Source organism: Camelus ferus, chromosome 29 (genome assembly GCF_009834535.1).
Source record: "Camelus ferus isolate YT-003-E chromosome 29, BCGSAC_Cfer_1.0, whole genome shotgun sequence".
NCBI lineage: Eukaryota > Metazoa > Chordata > Mammalia > Artiodactyla > Camelidae > Camelus > Camelus ferus.
This window is the reverse complement of record NC_045724.1, coordinates 11,582,161-11,598,697: the sequence shown is the minus strand read 5'-3', so window position 1 is coordinate 11,598,697 and position 16,537 is coordinate 11,582,161. Positions and strand designations below refer to the sequence as shown.

Below are 16,537 nucleotides of genomic sequence, written 5' to 3'. Positions count from 1 at the left end.
AATTAATATATAAAGGTTAGTACAATATTGTGGTTAAGAACAAAGACTTCCAAGTCAGGTTGGGGTATGAAATCCAACTTCTACTACTTCCCAGCTGCATGAACTGATTCAAATTAAGATCTGACTGCCTCCCATATCTGGACTGGCCTGCACCTGACCTGAATAACAGGCCCTAACTATAACATCCTTGATCCCTGGCTAGAGCCAGCCTCTGCTACCGGTTGTTTTTTCCAATGCTTGGTTTGCTCCCCAGCTTCACCAGCCCCTGTGTTGTTGCTGGAATGCTTGCTGGCTAAATGATTAGGCCAGCTACGTCAGAAGCTTCCTCTACTGCTCTGAGGGTCAAAAGATTTGCCAAAGTAAATGGCAGCAAAAGATAACTGAGCAGTGAAAATTGTTTCATCTGTTTTTATATTCCACATCCATCTCCTCATTCTCATTTAATCCTGCTGCTTCTTCCCTAAAATCTCATGTATCCACCCAGGTCTGCTGCCCTTTGGCTGCAGGTTCCTGCTCTTGGGTGATGGGGTTCCCATCACAGCATTCACCTTAGACCTATGTCTGATGGCTTTCCACCTGCCCTATTCTGATCCTTCAAGACTTACTTCCAGAATAGGCGCTTCCAGATTCGTTTTCCCCATCCATCCACCCCCTGCCTCACACAAGTCTTTTCACAGTTGCATGGTTCAATAGTTTGTGAGTAGTTGGTTACCCCAGAGTTATTTGTTAGTACTGAAAAAGACCACTATGCTGAAGGACTTTGTTCTCTGCCAACACACAATGGTCACTCAAAAAAAAAAAAAAAAATTACTGCGTTATACAAATCAAGTAAGTATGTGAGTAAACTTCCAAAAGTCATCTTCCTAGAAAGCTCACAAATTTATTTTAAGAGTTTTATATTAAGATGTTAATTTTTTTATGAAGAAGCTCAATTATTTTGCTACACAAGAAACTTAAGACTGCCAGATTTTTAATCTTTAAGCAAATCAGTTAAATTAATCAAGTCCTCAGAAAACTAACAAAAGGTTCTAAAATAGCATTTACCAAGAGCTTAATTATCTTTCATTGAGACACAAACAAATTAATCAAGTTTCCTTTACATATATTTTTTTAAAACCTGGAGATCCTAATCACAGGTAGAAAAATTAACATCATATGATATATAATAAAAGAATGTACACAATTTAGTTATCATTGTTTTCTCTTTGAAAAATTAAAATGCTCTTCAAAAAAATAAACAACTCTCAAGAAATTTGCTCTAGAGCTAAGTACTCAAATAATGTCACCAGAGATTTTCCTTTATCTAGTTATCAACACAAGTAACCACATCCAAACACATGTTTGTGGGGGGTTTTTGGTGATAAATATATATGAGCCCATTATCTTTAGATAGTTTATTCCCACATTCAATTGTAACGAATGATAACGTTGCTTAAGTAGTTTATACAGAAGCTTTTACTTTGATAAAGCTGCTGCAATACTACAATGAGTCCACTGAGGCTTTCAGAAGACACAAAAACAATACAAATTCAGTGTGAAAACATTTAAAAGCACAGCCAAATGTTCCTGTTTGACTAGGATGTTTATGAATACTCATAAAATGGAAGCTGGCCTAAGATACTCTAAATTCCTCTTTCAAAAGAGGTACTCACTATACTCCACAGAAAAGTAATTGTTCAATCAAGTCAAAGCCAGTTTTTATTCCTAACACAGGTCTAAAATTTAGGTAATTTTTTTTTCCATCAAGCTTTGGAGTTCAAAGAATACTTTCTAGAATTCTTCAAAGTTAAGAATGTAAAAAGAAAAAAGGTGCACATATTTTACAAAGTGAAAATATTGGGACAACACTGCCCTGGGTCCCAATGACATCTAGACAACGATGTGTTTACTAACCACAGAAGAATTCCCCTCTCTATGGACATCTATGTTCCCACCCGTGGTTTACCTGTGACTACGTCACAAGTTTGTATCTCCAACAAAAGCCAAACGTACCAGCTCGCAGCCAGGCAGGCAGCAAATACACAACATAGGTTTATAAAGATCCTACTATATACATACTACTGTATTGGGTTTACTGTGAGATAAAGACATATAAGGATCATAAATTAGGAAGGAGGGTAAAATTAGACGTGCATAGAGAGTTAATCAACATGAGATACTATGTTTGAGTCCAAAATGTCCACCACATGGTCAACACTTTATAAAAAACATCTGTTGATTTTAATTGCATTATCTTAAAGGTGAGATCCACAGGTTTGACTGGGAAAAGTTTCTTTGACAAGCCTAGTATAAGAAACGCAGTTTGGGGACAGTAAGGAGAATTTAAATATAGACTGTGATTAGATGACTCTAACGAGCCACGCCTAATATAAGAAAAACTTCCAGACCCAGCGCGCTGGAGGGCAGGCGTGGAGGGGCTGGCCGCCTGGGACGAGGGGCTGCAAGCCGGTGTGGGCCCGGGTGTGGGGGGGGGGAGGGGGGAGCAGTACAAAGAAAAAAAGAAAAACTTCCATATTTTTTAGAGATACACGTTAAGTATGTAGGCTAAAATGACACGTGGTTAGAAATTAGGTTTAAATTACTTCAGGGAAAGAGGGGAAGGAGGGTGGAGGGAAGAGAGGATGGGAGGAAAGAAAAATTGATAGCTAAAGCAAGTGCAGCAGAAATCTTAACAGTTGTTTCTGGATGATGGACATATTTCCCAATATTCCATTATACTATTCTGTACAGCATACTATTAAATATACCCACCATGTATATATTTGAAATTTTTATAATAGGAACTAAAGGTTTCTGTGATACCGGGGCTTGAGTGGGCAAATGAAGATGGATAGGCAGGATTTAAAACGAAGGAGAGCATTTCAGGCATTTTACCTCATTCCTAATCCCCACCCACTACCCATACACCAGCCACCATTCTTCAGTTTTCTTGACTGCACAATGCAGCAGTTAAGCCTCTCAGCAATCCTGGGCCCTCAGTCCTCCCCACAGTTAGGTAGCCAGCTAGCTCTCTGTCCCTAGTTTTTCTAATAACCCCAAAGCTCATGCTTTTGGCCCTGTTCCATCGACTACATCCATCCTTCTAAATTTTGTTTCTAATTCTATCTGTCTTTTATTCCCAGTAGTTAACAGACTCCAGCTGCAAAGTGCAACACATTAAGTGAGAGAGAGGTATTCTGAATGATGAACTCTGTGGTAAATAACCTGGTGAACTCACAGCTCCTTGGAGACCTCCTCCTGTCTGTCTAGCATGGCCTTGACACTTGAATGTTTCAGCCAAGCTGGTAGGCGGGCCTAGAGGAGTGAATGCTTCAACTGTAAAGAGTTCTGCTCCCTACTCTGCATTCCTAGTTTGCCTTTCCACCATATCTCCAGTCCAGCCTCAGGGTTTCTAATTTCTTCAATAGTTAAAAAAAAATCTTCTAATAAAAACCTTAGAAATACCTGCATCACAAACTCCCGACGTCGGGGCATTCCTCTCTCTGAAAGCAAAACATAATCCGGCTCCTTTTCCTTCTTGGCCTGTTGAATCTGAGCCAGGCGGCTAATGGGGTTCATTCCTTGACCATATTCTGGTCCAGCCTAAAAAATAATTTAACAAAAAATTTCAAGGCATGCTGTGACAACTTGTTACTAGATCCTTAAAGAAACCATGGCTCTTCCCTCCTTCCTGTACCCCAAAACTGTTGACTACAGAAAATAAGTGAAAATTATGAAAACTTAGAGTGAGTGCTTTACATTTACTAGCTGCTGCTGCTGCTGCTGCTGTCACCAGGGTGAGCATCATTCATCTGATCAGTACTCTGCATCCTAGTACCACTCCCCGGCATCCTAGGAAGTCACCACACAGCACTGTTGTTGGCAGGAGGAACACCAGGTTACAGCTCAATGGTTCAGGCTGCTCCACAGGACAGCTGAATACAAGTGGGTGAATTCTTTGAACATGTTTCATAAAACCTGATTTGTAAAATGAGGGGTAACATCTGCCTTGCACCATCATGGTAAGAATTTTACCAAAGGTGATCATGAATGGGAAAGTATTTTTAAAACCATAAAAAACTATAGATAAGGTATTATTATTATTTCACAAACAAGCACAGACATACAAGTGTCTAAAAGCAAAACCGAATTCTTATTAATTTACAGGCACATGTCCAACCCTGACTCTGGGACTGTACATAACCCACAGGTTTAGGCGCCTGCCCTGTGGAAACTTCCAGCTAGAGTTACTATAATGTTTATATAGTAAAACTAATGTTCACAAGCACACACTTACCTTTACTATTGTCTTAGGGCGTTTTTTAAAAAATAGTTTTGGCTTTTCAACCACAGGAAGAGGTGGAAGTTTCTTAAGCTCCTGGAGGACAGTGGTCGCAGCGCGCTTCTTGGAGAGTTTCTTGCTGTTTCCTTCTCCTTCTGCGGAGAACTCTCCCACTGACACCCGAGTAACAAAGCTTTTCATGTGCGGTGGTCCACTTTCTTTAATAACCTATAAAATATAAGTGAAAGTGAAATATTCAATACAAGCACTTAAGATGTGTTCTTACGACATGAATCTTTTTAAATGTTCATATCATACTCAAAATTGAAATTATTAATAATTATGCCAAAACTATAGATTTCTTGAAGAAAGCTATTATGGGCAGTATTATACAGGGATTACTCACTTACAATACTCAGGATGCTGAATGAACTGAAGTTGAAAAAACAGAAATCTAAATAAATACATTCAATTCATGGTCAAAATTGTGTTTTGCTAGCTTAAAACAGGTAATTCTAACTATAGTTACCATTTCTTAAGGACCAGAAAAGTAAGAACATAGAACAGACTGTCTCACATTAGGTACACAGGCCATCCAGAATGATCATTTGTATAAACTATGTACCTATGTAATTTTCTCCTCTGTAAGAGCAGGTTACTGAAGCACAAGGACTATGTCTTGCTGGAGTCTATAACCCATAAAGCATCCTGTGTGTGGAAGCCTCTCAAAAACAGGTGATGGATGAAAAATAACCTGTTTTGGATGGAGACCTCAAAGGCTGACATTCCTCGAAGGAATGTTTACTCTCTGTGACATGATCTTAAAAAAGTTAGTAGATGTGCCATAAAAATACCTAGCTTTCTGGACTATGAATCGATTATGAATCTGTCAGCTATGAACATTCCTAATCCCTGTATTAATGTGCTCTTTTAAACCATACCAGCTTTGGAAGGAAAGATGACTTCCAAAACCTGAGTGCTCAGAACTTCAGCCTCCTTAAAAATTATGACCTATAAAAGATGTCCTATTTAGTTAAATAGTTTACCATTGAACATTATATTTAAAAATGTGTCTTCTAACATTAGATACCAATTAGGAAAAGATACACTATCTCAATAATCCGTATTACTGTGGATAAAGAATTTATGATCAGCACTCCAAGTAATTTAAGTTTACAAGTTGAAATATTAAAACTTTATTTTAATCACTTTAATGGACATCTTCCTCGACTGAAAAAAAGCATATACTTGCCTGCCTTAACAAAGAATACTGAATATGTAACCATCTATGGCTCACGTTAGATCATCATTATGACCATCAAATATTCTACACTACACTACATTGATGCCTCTATGGACACCTAAGACTTAACAAAACTGTTCTTATTCATTGTAAAAGGCCCCATGTTCCAATGACTACTGAGTATACACAATTACTTTTGCTTTCCATATTTTGCTTATCATTTCTTGCTGGGACCAGCAGGCCCTCAAGTATGTTCTCTTCCTGCCTTCCTCATTTTGCTGCCTGCAATCTGCTATGGGCTGCAACATCTGATAACCCAGCTTGTTTGTGTCTAAGAAGAAAGCAAACAGGTTCTCAGTCAGGGGAAGTAGATTCTGCCAATGAGTAAAACAGTGGGAGCTTTCTAGTGGGTGAACATCACATAATTTGAAGGAAGATACTCCACAACTATCCCCACTTATTTCCTGAGTTCTGCCTATTTTCTGGATATCTGAGTTGCAATATTAGTGACCTCTTACTAAAGAAGGTATTACAATAATTTAACGTTTCTTTCTCTTTTAAATGTCACACAATTGTAAAACTATTTTGTGACATATTTACCTAGCTGCAAACTAGAGAGCTGCTTAAATTACTTCTTAATGACTTTAGCGAAAGGTTAAATTTAAACATATTTTGACCTCCACAAATTTAAAAGAAGTTAGATATTAATATATAATACATGTCGCTAAATATTAACTTAATATTTTCAATTTGATCTTATTAAAAACACCAAATCTTATACGGTACTAACAAATTGTCTTAAACTCAAAAAATAAATTTTATGATGAAACTTGAAATATCATCTATACAAATGGCTTAATACAGAAAAGCTAAAGAGATCAGCAGGAATCCATGATATTATAATAAGTTCTATTTCTCCCAGGGCCCATATCACTTCATGATAGAGAGCCTGAACATTAAGGAAGCACATGAATTCTTTCAAGATACTAAAATTTTATTTGTTTATTTAAAATAATGAGGAGCAAAGAGGGGAAAAAGAAAGGTCTCTTATTGGATACATACCTCAAAACTGACGGGCATGTTTCGCTTCAGAGCAATTTCAAACACTAAGCTGATCTCTGATTTATTGGCATCTTTATCATCATCCATTTCTTTTCCTGATTCACCATTCTAAATCACAAAAAATAGGATGACACTGAATTTTCACGCTGTAACAAACTTTACACATATTCTACAATCTAAAATACTGTAAGAAACAGGAAATCAGAGACTGTTTCTTGTGGATTCCCATGTAATCACCATGTCGAGGGCTTTGCCGTGAGGCTTCATGTGATTTGGTTTTAATTTTTCTCCTCAGAGTGGAAGGATAAATGCTGAGTGTGGAAATCTTTGCTCAACCATACACTAATTTGAGTTTATCCTCCAAACCCAGACCCAGTTCTCTTTAGAGCTCTCCATTACACACACACACAGACATATACAATACTCCACTGGTGTATGACATTTAATCTTCTATGATGACTAAGTTGTAGAAAGGCTGCAAACCAGAATTTTGGAGCTCTGTGTCTGACTCTGCACCAATTTACTTATTCACTTATTTAACATTTACCTCTGGAGGGCCTGATACATGCTGAACACAGTATAAGCATTAAAGAGATCACGAGACAGTATCCCTGCTGTCAAGAAGTGTGTGACTTGGTGGGAAAACAGATAAGGAAACAGATAAAGAGTCATAATGAAAGTGTACAAGGACAAAAATACTAAGTCTGCCATTAACTAAGATAAATCTCAAAGGGGGAGGAACAACAGGCGTGAGGAAGGGCAAACTGCAGAGGTCAAAACGTACAGCTTCAGGTAACTACGTGGAGAACTCAACCAGGTGACTTATTAAACACGCCCGAGCTGGAGATATTATTTTGAGGTCTGTGGAGAAAGTGGCTGTGGCCATGAGAACGGGTAAAATTCCTGAAGATGAGCCTCAATAACCTCACTGGTAAAATAAGGTAGGACTAAAATAAAATCCATAAAGAGCTCTTCCACGTTAAATTCCTTGATTCTAGATTAATTAATATAATGTCATCCATGCTCAGTAAAACACAGCACTAAATACAAGGCAAGTGAATGTTGTTTCTCATCCTTGTTCACATCCCAAGTCCTGCCTTGCCTGGAAAGGGAACTCCCCAGGGTGAACCAAAGTGCCCAAAGGTAAGTAAGCTCATCCCAGCAGGAACACACGAGTCCCGTCGTATAGCACACAGGTTATCTGAGGAGCAAATCATGGCAGATCGCCATGCTAGTATTCCTTCCTAACAGAAGAGATTATTTTTGTTAAAAAAAAATTATCTTCTCAATAATCTTCCAGGGGGACTAACAGAAACAGGCTGCCGCGTGCGGCGGTGACACACCTGAGCTGACTTTTCTGGAATAGGTTCGTTCTGCAGCGCCTGGAGGGCCTTCATCGCTGCGTTGTGTCTAGCGGCTTGGCGAGTCTTTCCTTCCCCAAAAAATTCATTATTTCCTACAGTCAGCTGAACATAAAAGATCTTGGGCATTGGGCAATGGTACCTAAAGTGAGAAAATGACAAAATTAATGTTAGCTCAATAAAATCACTCAATAATCATTAGTAAGACTTATTTTCTTTAAAATGATACCAATTATATAATGCACTATACCTTCTTACTAACCACAATAAAGTTTTAACCTAACCAATGTATTTATAAAAGATAAAATGTGAGTCAATGTATCTATTGATGATAAAGCATGTATACTGATCTCTACAAAAATGTATTTTAGAAACAACACTACACACAAATTAATATTGTAAAAATTAAAAAATTATTTGATTATATCACAGAAGACCTCCTGGTGAGAAGTGTTCAGTGACGGAAGTGAGCCAAATCTTCTGGTGCTAGAGGACGGGGACCTCCTACAGAGGCTGGAGACAAGCAAGCCCATCTAGGTGACAACGTTCGGATCATTGTGCATTTAGCAGAAGGTAATTATGACTAGATATGGGAAGGACAGAGAGACGAAGCTACTACTGTAAAGATGTAAGCACTCTGCAAAGTAATAAGATCAGATTCAACATAAGAATGAAGAGCTTAAGCCAATTCTTAAGCAGCAAGTATCACAGTAAAATGCATATAAGGTGAAAACTTTTAGCAGGTTTGTGTTTGAGACTGAGGTAAGGAGGCATGACTAGAAAGTTTCAATGATGTGGACATGGTAGACTTAAAAAACAAACTTAGAAGAAATTAAAAGGGTATGCAATAAAATCCATTAATTCAACAGTGACTTAAGAAGCACCTTCTTATGATGGGGGACTAAGACAATGAACAAAAACACACATTTTAGTGGAGACAATAGACAATAAGACAGATATGTAGACTATCTAGTACGTTAGAAATATAAAACAGAAAAAGAAGAAAGGGTTCAGAAGCGTTGGGAGGCGAAGTGTTTAGGTAGAGTGACCAGTGAGTATCTCACTGAGAAGATGACAATTGTGTAAAGACCTGGAGTAAGTTAGGAAGGAAACCATGCAGAAATGAGCATTTGAGGAAGTAAAAACTCCAAGTGCCCAGGCTCTGAGGCAGCAGTGTAATTCCAAGTAATTCCAAGGATTCCCATCTGGTTAGAGCTGAGGACGTGAAGGAAGGGAAGCTAAGAGATGGGAAGAGGTGACCAGATTCCACAGGGCCTCCGTTAGAAACCACTGTAAGGATCTGACTTTCCTCCTGAGTGAAATGGCCAGCCACTAGAAGGTTCTGAGGGGAGAAGTGACATCATCTGACTTACATCTTGGAAGGATCATCTGACTATATGCCGGCAACAGCCTGTAGGGGAATGATGAGAGAATCAAGGAGATCTGTTAAGAGGCTCCTGCAGTAACACAGGTGCCTGAACTAGGGTGGAAGCATTAGAAGTAAGGAGAAGTAGTTGGATCCTGGACAAATTTCAAAAGTAGAGATGATGGGTTTGCCCAAGGACCAGATATAGAATATGAGAGGGGAGCTGAGGGAGACCCCAGGGTTTCTGACATGAGCACCTGGAAAAATGAGCATCCACACACCGAGCTGGTGAAGACTGCAAAAGGGATGGGTTTGCTGGGGATGAGCATCAGCAGCTCTGGTTTGGAGATGTGAAATTATTCAGTCTGTTGGACATTCAAACGAAGATGTCAAACGGACAGTCCGATCTATGAGTCTAGACCCCAGGAAAGAGGTCCAAGGTGGAGTTACAATTTGGGAATCATCAAATTCCACATAGATGGAATTTAAAGTCACAAAACAGTGAGCAGTCTGTGGGAGGGAGTGACAGGAGGAAAACCAAGCAAGCATAGTGCCCTTCCTGAAGGCTAAGTGGGGAAAAGGGATCTCTAGGAAGAGAGTAGAGTCAATTGTGTCAAGTGTTACTCACAGGTCAAGTGAAATGATGACTGAGAACTACTACCACTGAAGTGGGCAACTGAGCAAAACTAACAGGATCAGTTTTGATGGAATGCTGGATTTATCATTGTTAGGCTGAAAAATTAAGTTAAAAATCGTTCCAGTGCTGGAAAATGTCTACTTCCAAGCAAAAAGAAGCCAACTGAGGTCCAACTAAGTTTTAGATGATTATTGCACATCCAAGTAGCAGAGTTCTATATTCAACCTGAGATAAACTGGACAGAGTCCATTGTTTAAGAATTCACAGGCAGATGGGACTAATCAGTGAAGGTTCACTGAAGGTGAAGGACTAGAAATGTACATCGGTACTGAAGATGCAGATTTGGGAGGCAGTAATTGAAACCATGTGAGTGGATAAGCACCTGGAAAGGGCAAGTGTAAAAGAACCAAGAAACAGAGCCTAAGGCTGGGATCTGATTAATGCCATGATCAAAAGGCAGGGGAAATAATAGACAGCAGTGAAGGAGATGAAAGAAGGCCAGAGTTAGAAAAGAAATTACAACACAATGTCAGGGAAACGGATAATCAACAATGTCAAATGTAGTGGAGAAATCCAGAGTGAGTATGAAAAAAAAAGAAAAAGTCACTGCTTTAAATTTTTAAAGTCAACTTTCTTGGCCCACAGTTTTCTGAAAATTAAACATAAAAAATTTTAAATGTATGTCATATGTTCTCATTTTTAATTGGCAAACATAAAAAAGTGAAAGGAGAAAAAAAATCACCTATAGTAAAAGATATTTTTAACACACAAAGACTAAAAAGCATTAAAACCACAATCTTTCTGTTCTTTGCAGTAACTAGCGGTGTATTAAAGCACATAATCTCATGTTACCTATTTTATTTTAGATTCCTTTAATGCAGAAATTTTGACAGAACTAATATCATGAGTGCAGGTTATCTTCATTTTATTTCTCACAAAATTCAGGTTTCTCACCTCCACAGAACTTTATGCATACTTTTAACTGGTTTCACTATAAAACTTTAAAGACAGACAACCTGAAATCAGAAATGTACTCCTGGACTGAGATCTTACATGGCAATATTTCACCAAAGAGCAAATGTTTACAATTAATTACACACTTCTGAAAATCGAGGCCCACGACTGGAATGCTAACAGACCTTTAACTACAGCACAGGGACTGGGCGCCACAGTAATCACCAAGGCCTGCTGACAATTACAAAACTCATTTCGGTTTGCCACAGAGACAAACAAAATTTCTGTTCATTACAACTTTACTGGAATATGATGTCATAACACATAACCATACTGAAACAATCTGCTGATTTTCTGACCAAAATATTAATTGCACACTAAAGAGCCCTTGGGGCCTCTTCCTTTTTGGCCATCAAATATGGCGCTATGTACGTGTATGTGCGTGATGTGGGTACGTGTGTGTGTGTGTACATATATATATATAATATCGTATAAATATCAGAGGGAAAATTAGGTATGTTGTATTTTTAACATGAAAAGTAAAATATTCTAGCACTAACAGCAGGAAATACCGAGAGCTGACGCCTGACTTGTTTCATTCCAGTTTCATTCCATTCTCTTACTTAACAATGATTCTTAATAATCTACCTCATGGGGTTTGAATGCCTTATATATCACATCTCCTCACATCACCATGACAATTACGATTAACCAGAGCACTCCTATTAATGGCACCCAGACTGAATTATAGGAGAGAAGATGAAGAATTTTCCGTGGGTGTTAGGTCCTGGTCTCCAAATAATTCATTCCGTTTGCTAAAGAAACTCAGTTTATTAACTTTAAAGGTTGGTATTCTAGTTAATAGAGTTCCTTTTCTATTTTTGTTTATTTCAAATATTTAGCACATTTTTGGCAACGTGCTTATTATAATAAGTGAGGTACATATTTCTACAAACTGGCACATATATATTTACCTAATCTCACATTGCTATTCTTGAATGATTTTCCTCAATTAGAATTTTGTGATCAATGCTTAGATCCCCATGGTGATTACTGTGAAAAGATGAGCCATGAAAACAAAGCCGGACCTTCTACCCGCAGCCCCCAAAGTACCTTTTGCAAAGTGTGACCCCACTTTCTTAAGAACCATCTTTAGTGCTTGTTAAAAATGCAGGTTTCCTGTGTTCCAACCCTGATCTGCTGAATCAGTTTCTGAGGATGGAACAAGAGTCTCCACTTGCACAAGCTTCCCTGGTGAGTCTGTACACTCAAGTCTGTGAGCACCTGCTGCTCGGAGTCACCACAGTCCACCATGTGGCTCATGTGACTTGATGACTGTCTCAGACTCCATGCCAGCGAGGGACTACACACATTCCTACAGTACCACGGGTTTCTCATATCTTTCTCACTGAATCCTCACAGCAGCCTGGTGAAACAGATGTCCCCACGGTCACCTTGACAAGTAACATCTCTCTCCAACAGAGTTGCCGGGGGTCAAACTCAAGTCTGCCTAACTTCAGGGCTCAGCCAACTCTTAAGTAGTTTCCTGAATATCTGCTTTAACCTCTTCTGTTTTTGTTCATATATGTTTGTTAAACTGACTATGTCCTTGGCAGGCCAGAGAACCTAACACAAGTGTTCTTTCTAAACCTAAGGCCCACTAACAGACTTCAGACGGGTTTTACTGAGCAGCTGCTGAAACAAACAGACCTCCACAATGAAATCCTATGTTTTCACGGTATATCAAGCCAAGCGGGAACAAAAACAGGTACCACAGAGAATCTATCAAGGTAAAATGTCAAAGTAATGTGCTATTATGCCACACTGTCTAACAATCTCAATTGTATAAAGACTGGAACATCCATTTCCCCCCACCCCACTCCTCCTTGTCCTTGGTCTCCTGGAAGTCTTACAAAAAATAAACAAACAAAATTTCAAATAAAATAAAATCTTCCCTTTCTTTAGATCCCCTAAAAGTCTTTAGATTTGGCCTTATTTCAAGACCTCACAAGTCAATACAACAATAAAGAAAGAAATGACATTTGGTTCCTTTGAATCAATACTTAACACTCCTTATAGAGTTTTGTTTTTTGAGCAAAGGGAGGATTTCACATTCTTACATAAGTGCTCTCAAAAGAATGTACGCATTGTTATTCTTACATCTGACCGTCAGTTATAACAACGTTCTACACCACATGTCCTTGCCTTCCTCCCTAAAGTTACCTTGTTAATGCCCTCTTTGTGGACTCATTCTGTATTTACCTTTCTAAACAACTAAAATCCATACGTCCTCCCTACCATTCTGTGACTGCCTTATCCTCCATCATCTGCACCTTCCTGAGTACCTTTTTTACAAGGTGAGAAAGACATATTCCAAATAACATCAGAACTTTTAAAAATTGAAAAATAATTGCCTCATTTTATTTGATAGCATTATTCATAAATCTCAGCACAGCTTAAGCATTCATATCTCCTCTACAGGTTTATGTCTTAAATATATGAACATGTTATCTTCTGATCTAGTAAGGAGAGGCTTTGGGTTTCTGTGTTTATTTCTAACATTGACTGAAAACAGAAATGTCACTTAATCTTTCTATCTCAGTTTACTTATCTGTAAAATATTTGCAGAATTTATGTTTAAAGAACTCTAAAGGCCAAAACTTAGAATCCAACTGCCCTGTTGATTATTTTGACTCTTTGTACACTTTTTGGCACAGCTAAGCATTCTTTTTCTTGCTATAGAAAAATAATAGGTTTTATCATAAAGCTATAAAATAGTCCTTGGCATACTTTCAAGTTTGTATGTATATAAAATGTCTAGATAGGAGAGAGTTCTTTCTCTATTCACATCTATAAATTTTGAAAATATATCTTTTATGGGATCTAAATGTTTAGTCTTGAGAAATTTCAAAACAGGATCTATTAGAAAAGGTTCTCTGGGCAGCTGAAAATAAGCTTTCAAAGAGGTATAAGGATATACCTACAAACAGAATAGTAGTATTATAATTCTGTTTAAAATGCATAAAGGAAAATACAGAAAGATGCATTAACAGCTGGGATAGGGTGTTTTGGAGTGATGGAATTATACATGACATTTTCTTTCACAATTTCAAAATTTTTTAAATAATATGGTTGTACTCGTGTATAAACAGAAGAAAATATTTAATTGAAGTCAGTCCAGTCCCTGTCCAAAATAAAGGTAAATCTACAGGCATATGCAGAATAGATAAACAAGATTATACTGTATAGCACAGGGAAATATATACAAGATCTTGTGGTAGCTCACAGCAAAAAAAAAAATGTGACAAAGAATATTTGTATGTTCATGTGCAACTGAAAAATTGTGCTCTACACTGGAATTTGACACAACATTGTAAAATGACTATAACTCAATAAAAAAAAAGTAAAAGAAAAAAGGTAACTATGTATTCCAAACATAAATCTGATCAACCAGTGTAATGACCTGTGGAACACAGAATGTGAACCACAAGAGTAAATAGTTTGGACTGTGTCACTGATGCTAGAACCACAGCAGGACCATGGACATCAGGGCACGTCATCAAAGAGCCCCATTTTGTAAACACACAATCACCACCCTCAGTCCACACTTGGATCCAGCATAAAACTATTCTTGCCCCTTCCCTAAATGGATCTCTAGATAAATCATCATTATCACCATCCCCATCACCCATTATCATGAAGACAGCAAACACACAGAAAGAACTCACTATGTGCCAGGCCCTATTCCAAGCACTGTGCATACTAATCTCATTCAGTCACCATAACAACTGTCACTTCACTTTACATACAAGGAAATGAGGAACAGATATGTTAATGAACTTGCCCAAGGCCACCCCTACTTAAGCCAGCACTGAACCCCGACTCACTCCAGAGCCCATGATCTTAACCTCTACACTATGCTGTCTCTGAATGAACCAGATAAATGAGCACTTTAAACTGCAGAGGTGCTAACTATAAACTCCGGAGAGGTCATTACAGACTTGGAGCATTAAGGCAATTTAAGTCAAACTAGATCTAAGACATCAGTGCAAAGAGAAAGCGGGGGCTTTGTGAGTTCAGGAGACCGAGCTGATTGCAGCTCAGTCTCGTGCTTTGCGTCCCCTCTTAACCCACCTTTCTGGAACCCCTGGTTAATCGCTAATGTTCCCATCAGGGAACTACAAATCAAAACCACTGTGAGACCTACCACTTCACATCCACTAGGATGGCTATAGTTGGGCAACTGTGGAAAACAGCCTGGCGTGTCCTTAAAAGTTAAACATAGAATTACCATTTGACCCAGCAATTCGCTCTCAGATATATAAACTGAAGAGGAATTTTAAAAGGTGTCGAAACAAAAATGGGTACACAAATGTTCATAGCAGCACTATTCATACTAGCCAAAAAGTGGAAAGAAGCCAAAGGTCCGTGCAACTGATGTTTACTGATGAATCAGTAAACAAAATGTAGTATATGCAAACAGTGGAGTACTGCACAGCCATACAAAGGAATGAAGCAGTGATATATGACACAACGTGGACGAACTCTGAGCTAAGTGAACGCTAGACATGAAGTCTACATCTCGAATGATTCCATCTAGATGAAATGTCCAGAACAGGCAAATCCACAGAGACAGAAAGTAGATCAGTGGTTGCCAGGGGCTGGGAAGAGGGAAAGTGGGGAATAACTGTTCATGGGTACGGGGTTTCTTATAGAGTTGACGAAATGCTCTGGAATTAGACAGTGGTGACGGCTCACAACACCGTGAATGTAGTAATTCACAGTGTACTGAACTCTACACTTTAAAATGGTTAAAACGGTGAATTTTATGTTACTGTGAATTTTACCTCAACAAAAACCAATTTTTTAAAAAATGTTCCTACTCCCTGGGGTTCAACCTTCTGTTTCTCATAGACAAGACAGTCTTCCTAGGTGATCTCACCTACTCCTATTTACATTCTTGGCAGACTCCCAGAAATGCGCCTGCCAAATTGGGGGAGCACAAGGGAGAGGGAATAAAAGTCATCCCTCCCTTTTGAACTCTCAGAAATTAATAACCTGGTCTTCTTCTTGCCCTTGTTCGATGACCAGGGGAGGGGAGGCATGTGATTTAAATTATTAATTTGACAAATATTTATTAAGGACCTAATGCATGCCAGGGACTGTTTTAGTCCCTAGGAATGGTGGACTGTCCTCAGGAGACACAATCAATCAATAAATGAAACACTATCAACTAGTAAGATGGACTAAGAAGAAAGTAAAGCAGAGTAAGGGAACAGAGTAAAAGGGCTCCTTTAGGATGTGACATTTGAATAAAGAGGTGAATGGAGTAAGAATTCTAAGCACGAGGATTCCTGCAGGAAAAAGTGTTTCAAGCAAACTGTATAGCAAGTGCAAAGGCCCTGGGATGGTAACATGCAGGTCTTTTTTTTGAGAAACAGCAAGTGTCCTGGAAAGAAGTGAGCCAAGGAGTGAGTGGTAGGGAACTAGCCAGAACTTAATTCCACACGTGACGGGAGCCACTGGAGGGTTTTAAGCAGGGAAGTGACACGATCTGGCGTTACTTAAAGTCTCTCACTGCTGTTTGCCCAAAGAAAAGCAAGAAAGCCACTGGCAGGCCACTGGCTAGTCTAGACAAGTCATCTCTGGAAAT

At 38.6% G+C, this 16,537-nt stretch overlaps 1 protein-coding gene across 12 annotated transcripts in view; it reads right to left on the bottom strand.

Moving 5' to 3' along the window:
- The window catches only part of STAU2 (staufen double-stranded RNA binding protein 2), a 247,946-nt gene that overhangs the window by 144,519 nt on the left and 86,890 nt on the right, over window positions 1–16,537 (bottom strand). For all 12 annotated transcript variants that reach the window (XM_032470025.1, XM_032470022.1, XM_032470021.1 and 9 more), the window contains 4 exons: window positions 7,910–8,069; window positions 6,567–6,674; window positions 4,277–4,489; window positions 3,445–3,582 (listed from right to left, as the gene is read on the bottom strand). In XM_032470025.1, the coding sequence (XP_032325916.1) occupies window positions 3,445–3,582; window positions 4,277–4,489; window positions 6,567–6,674; window positions 7,910–8,069 (619 nt within the window). The remainder of the gene's footprint in view (window positions 1–3,444; window positions 3,583–4,276; window positions 4,490–6,566; window positions 6,675–7,909; window positions 8,070–16,537) is intronic.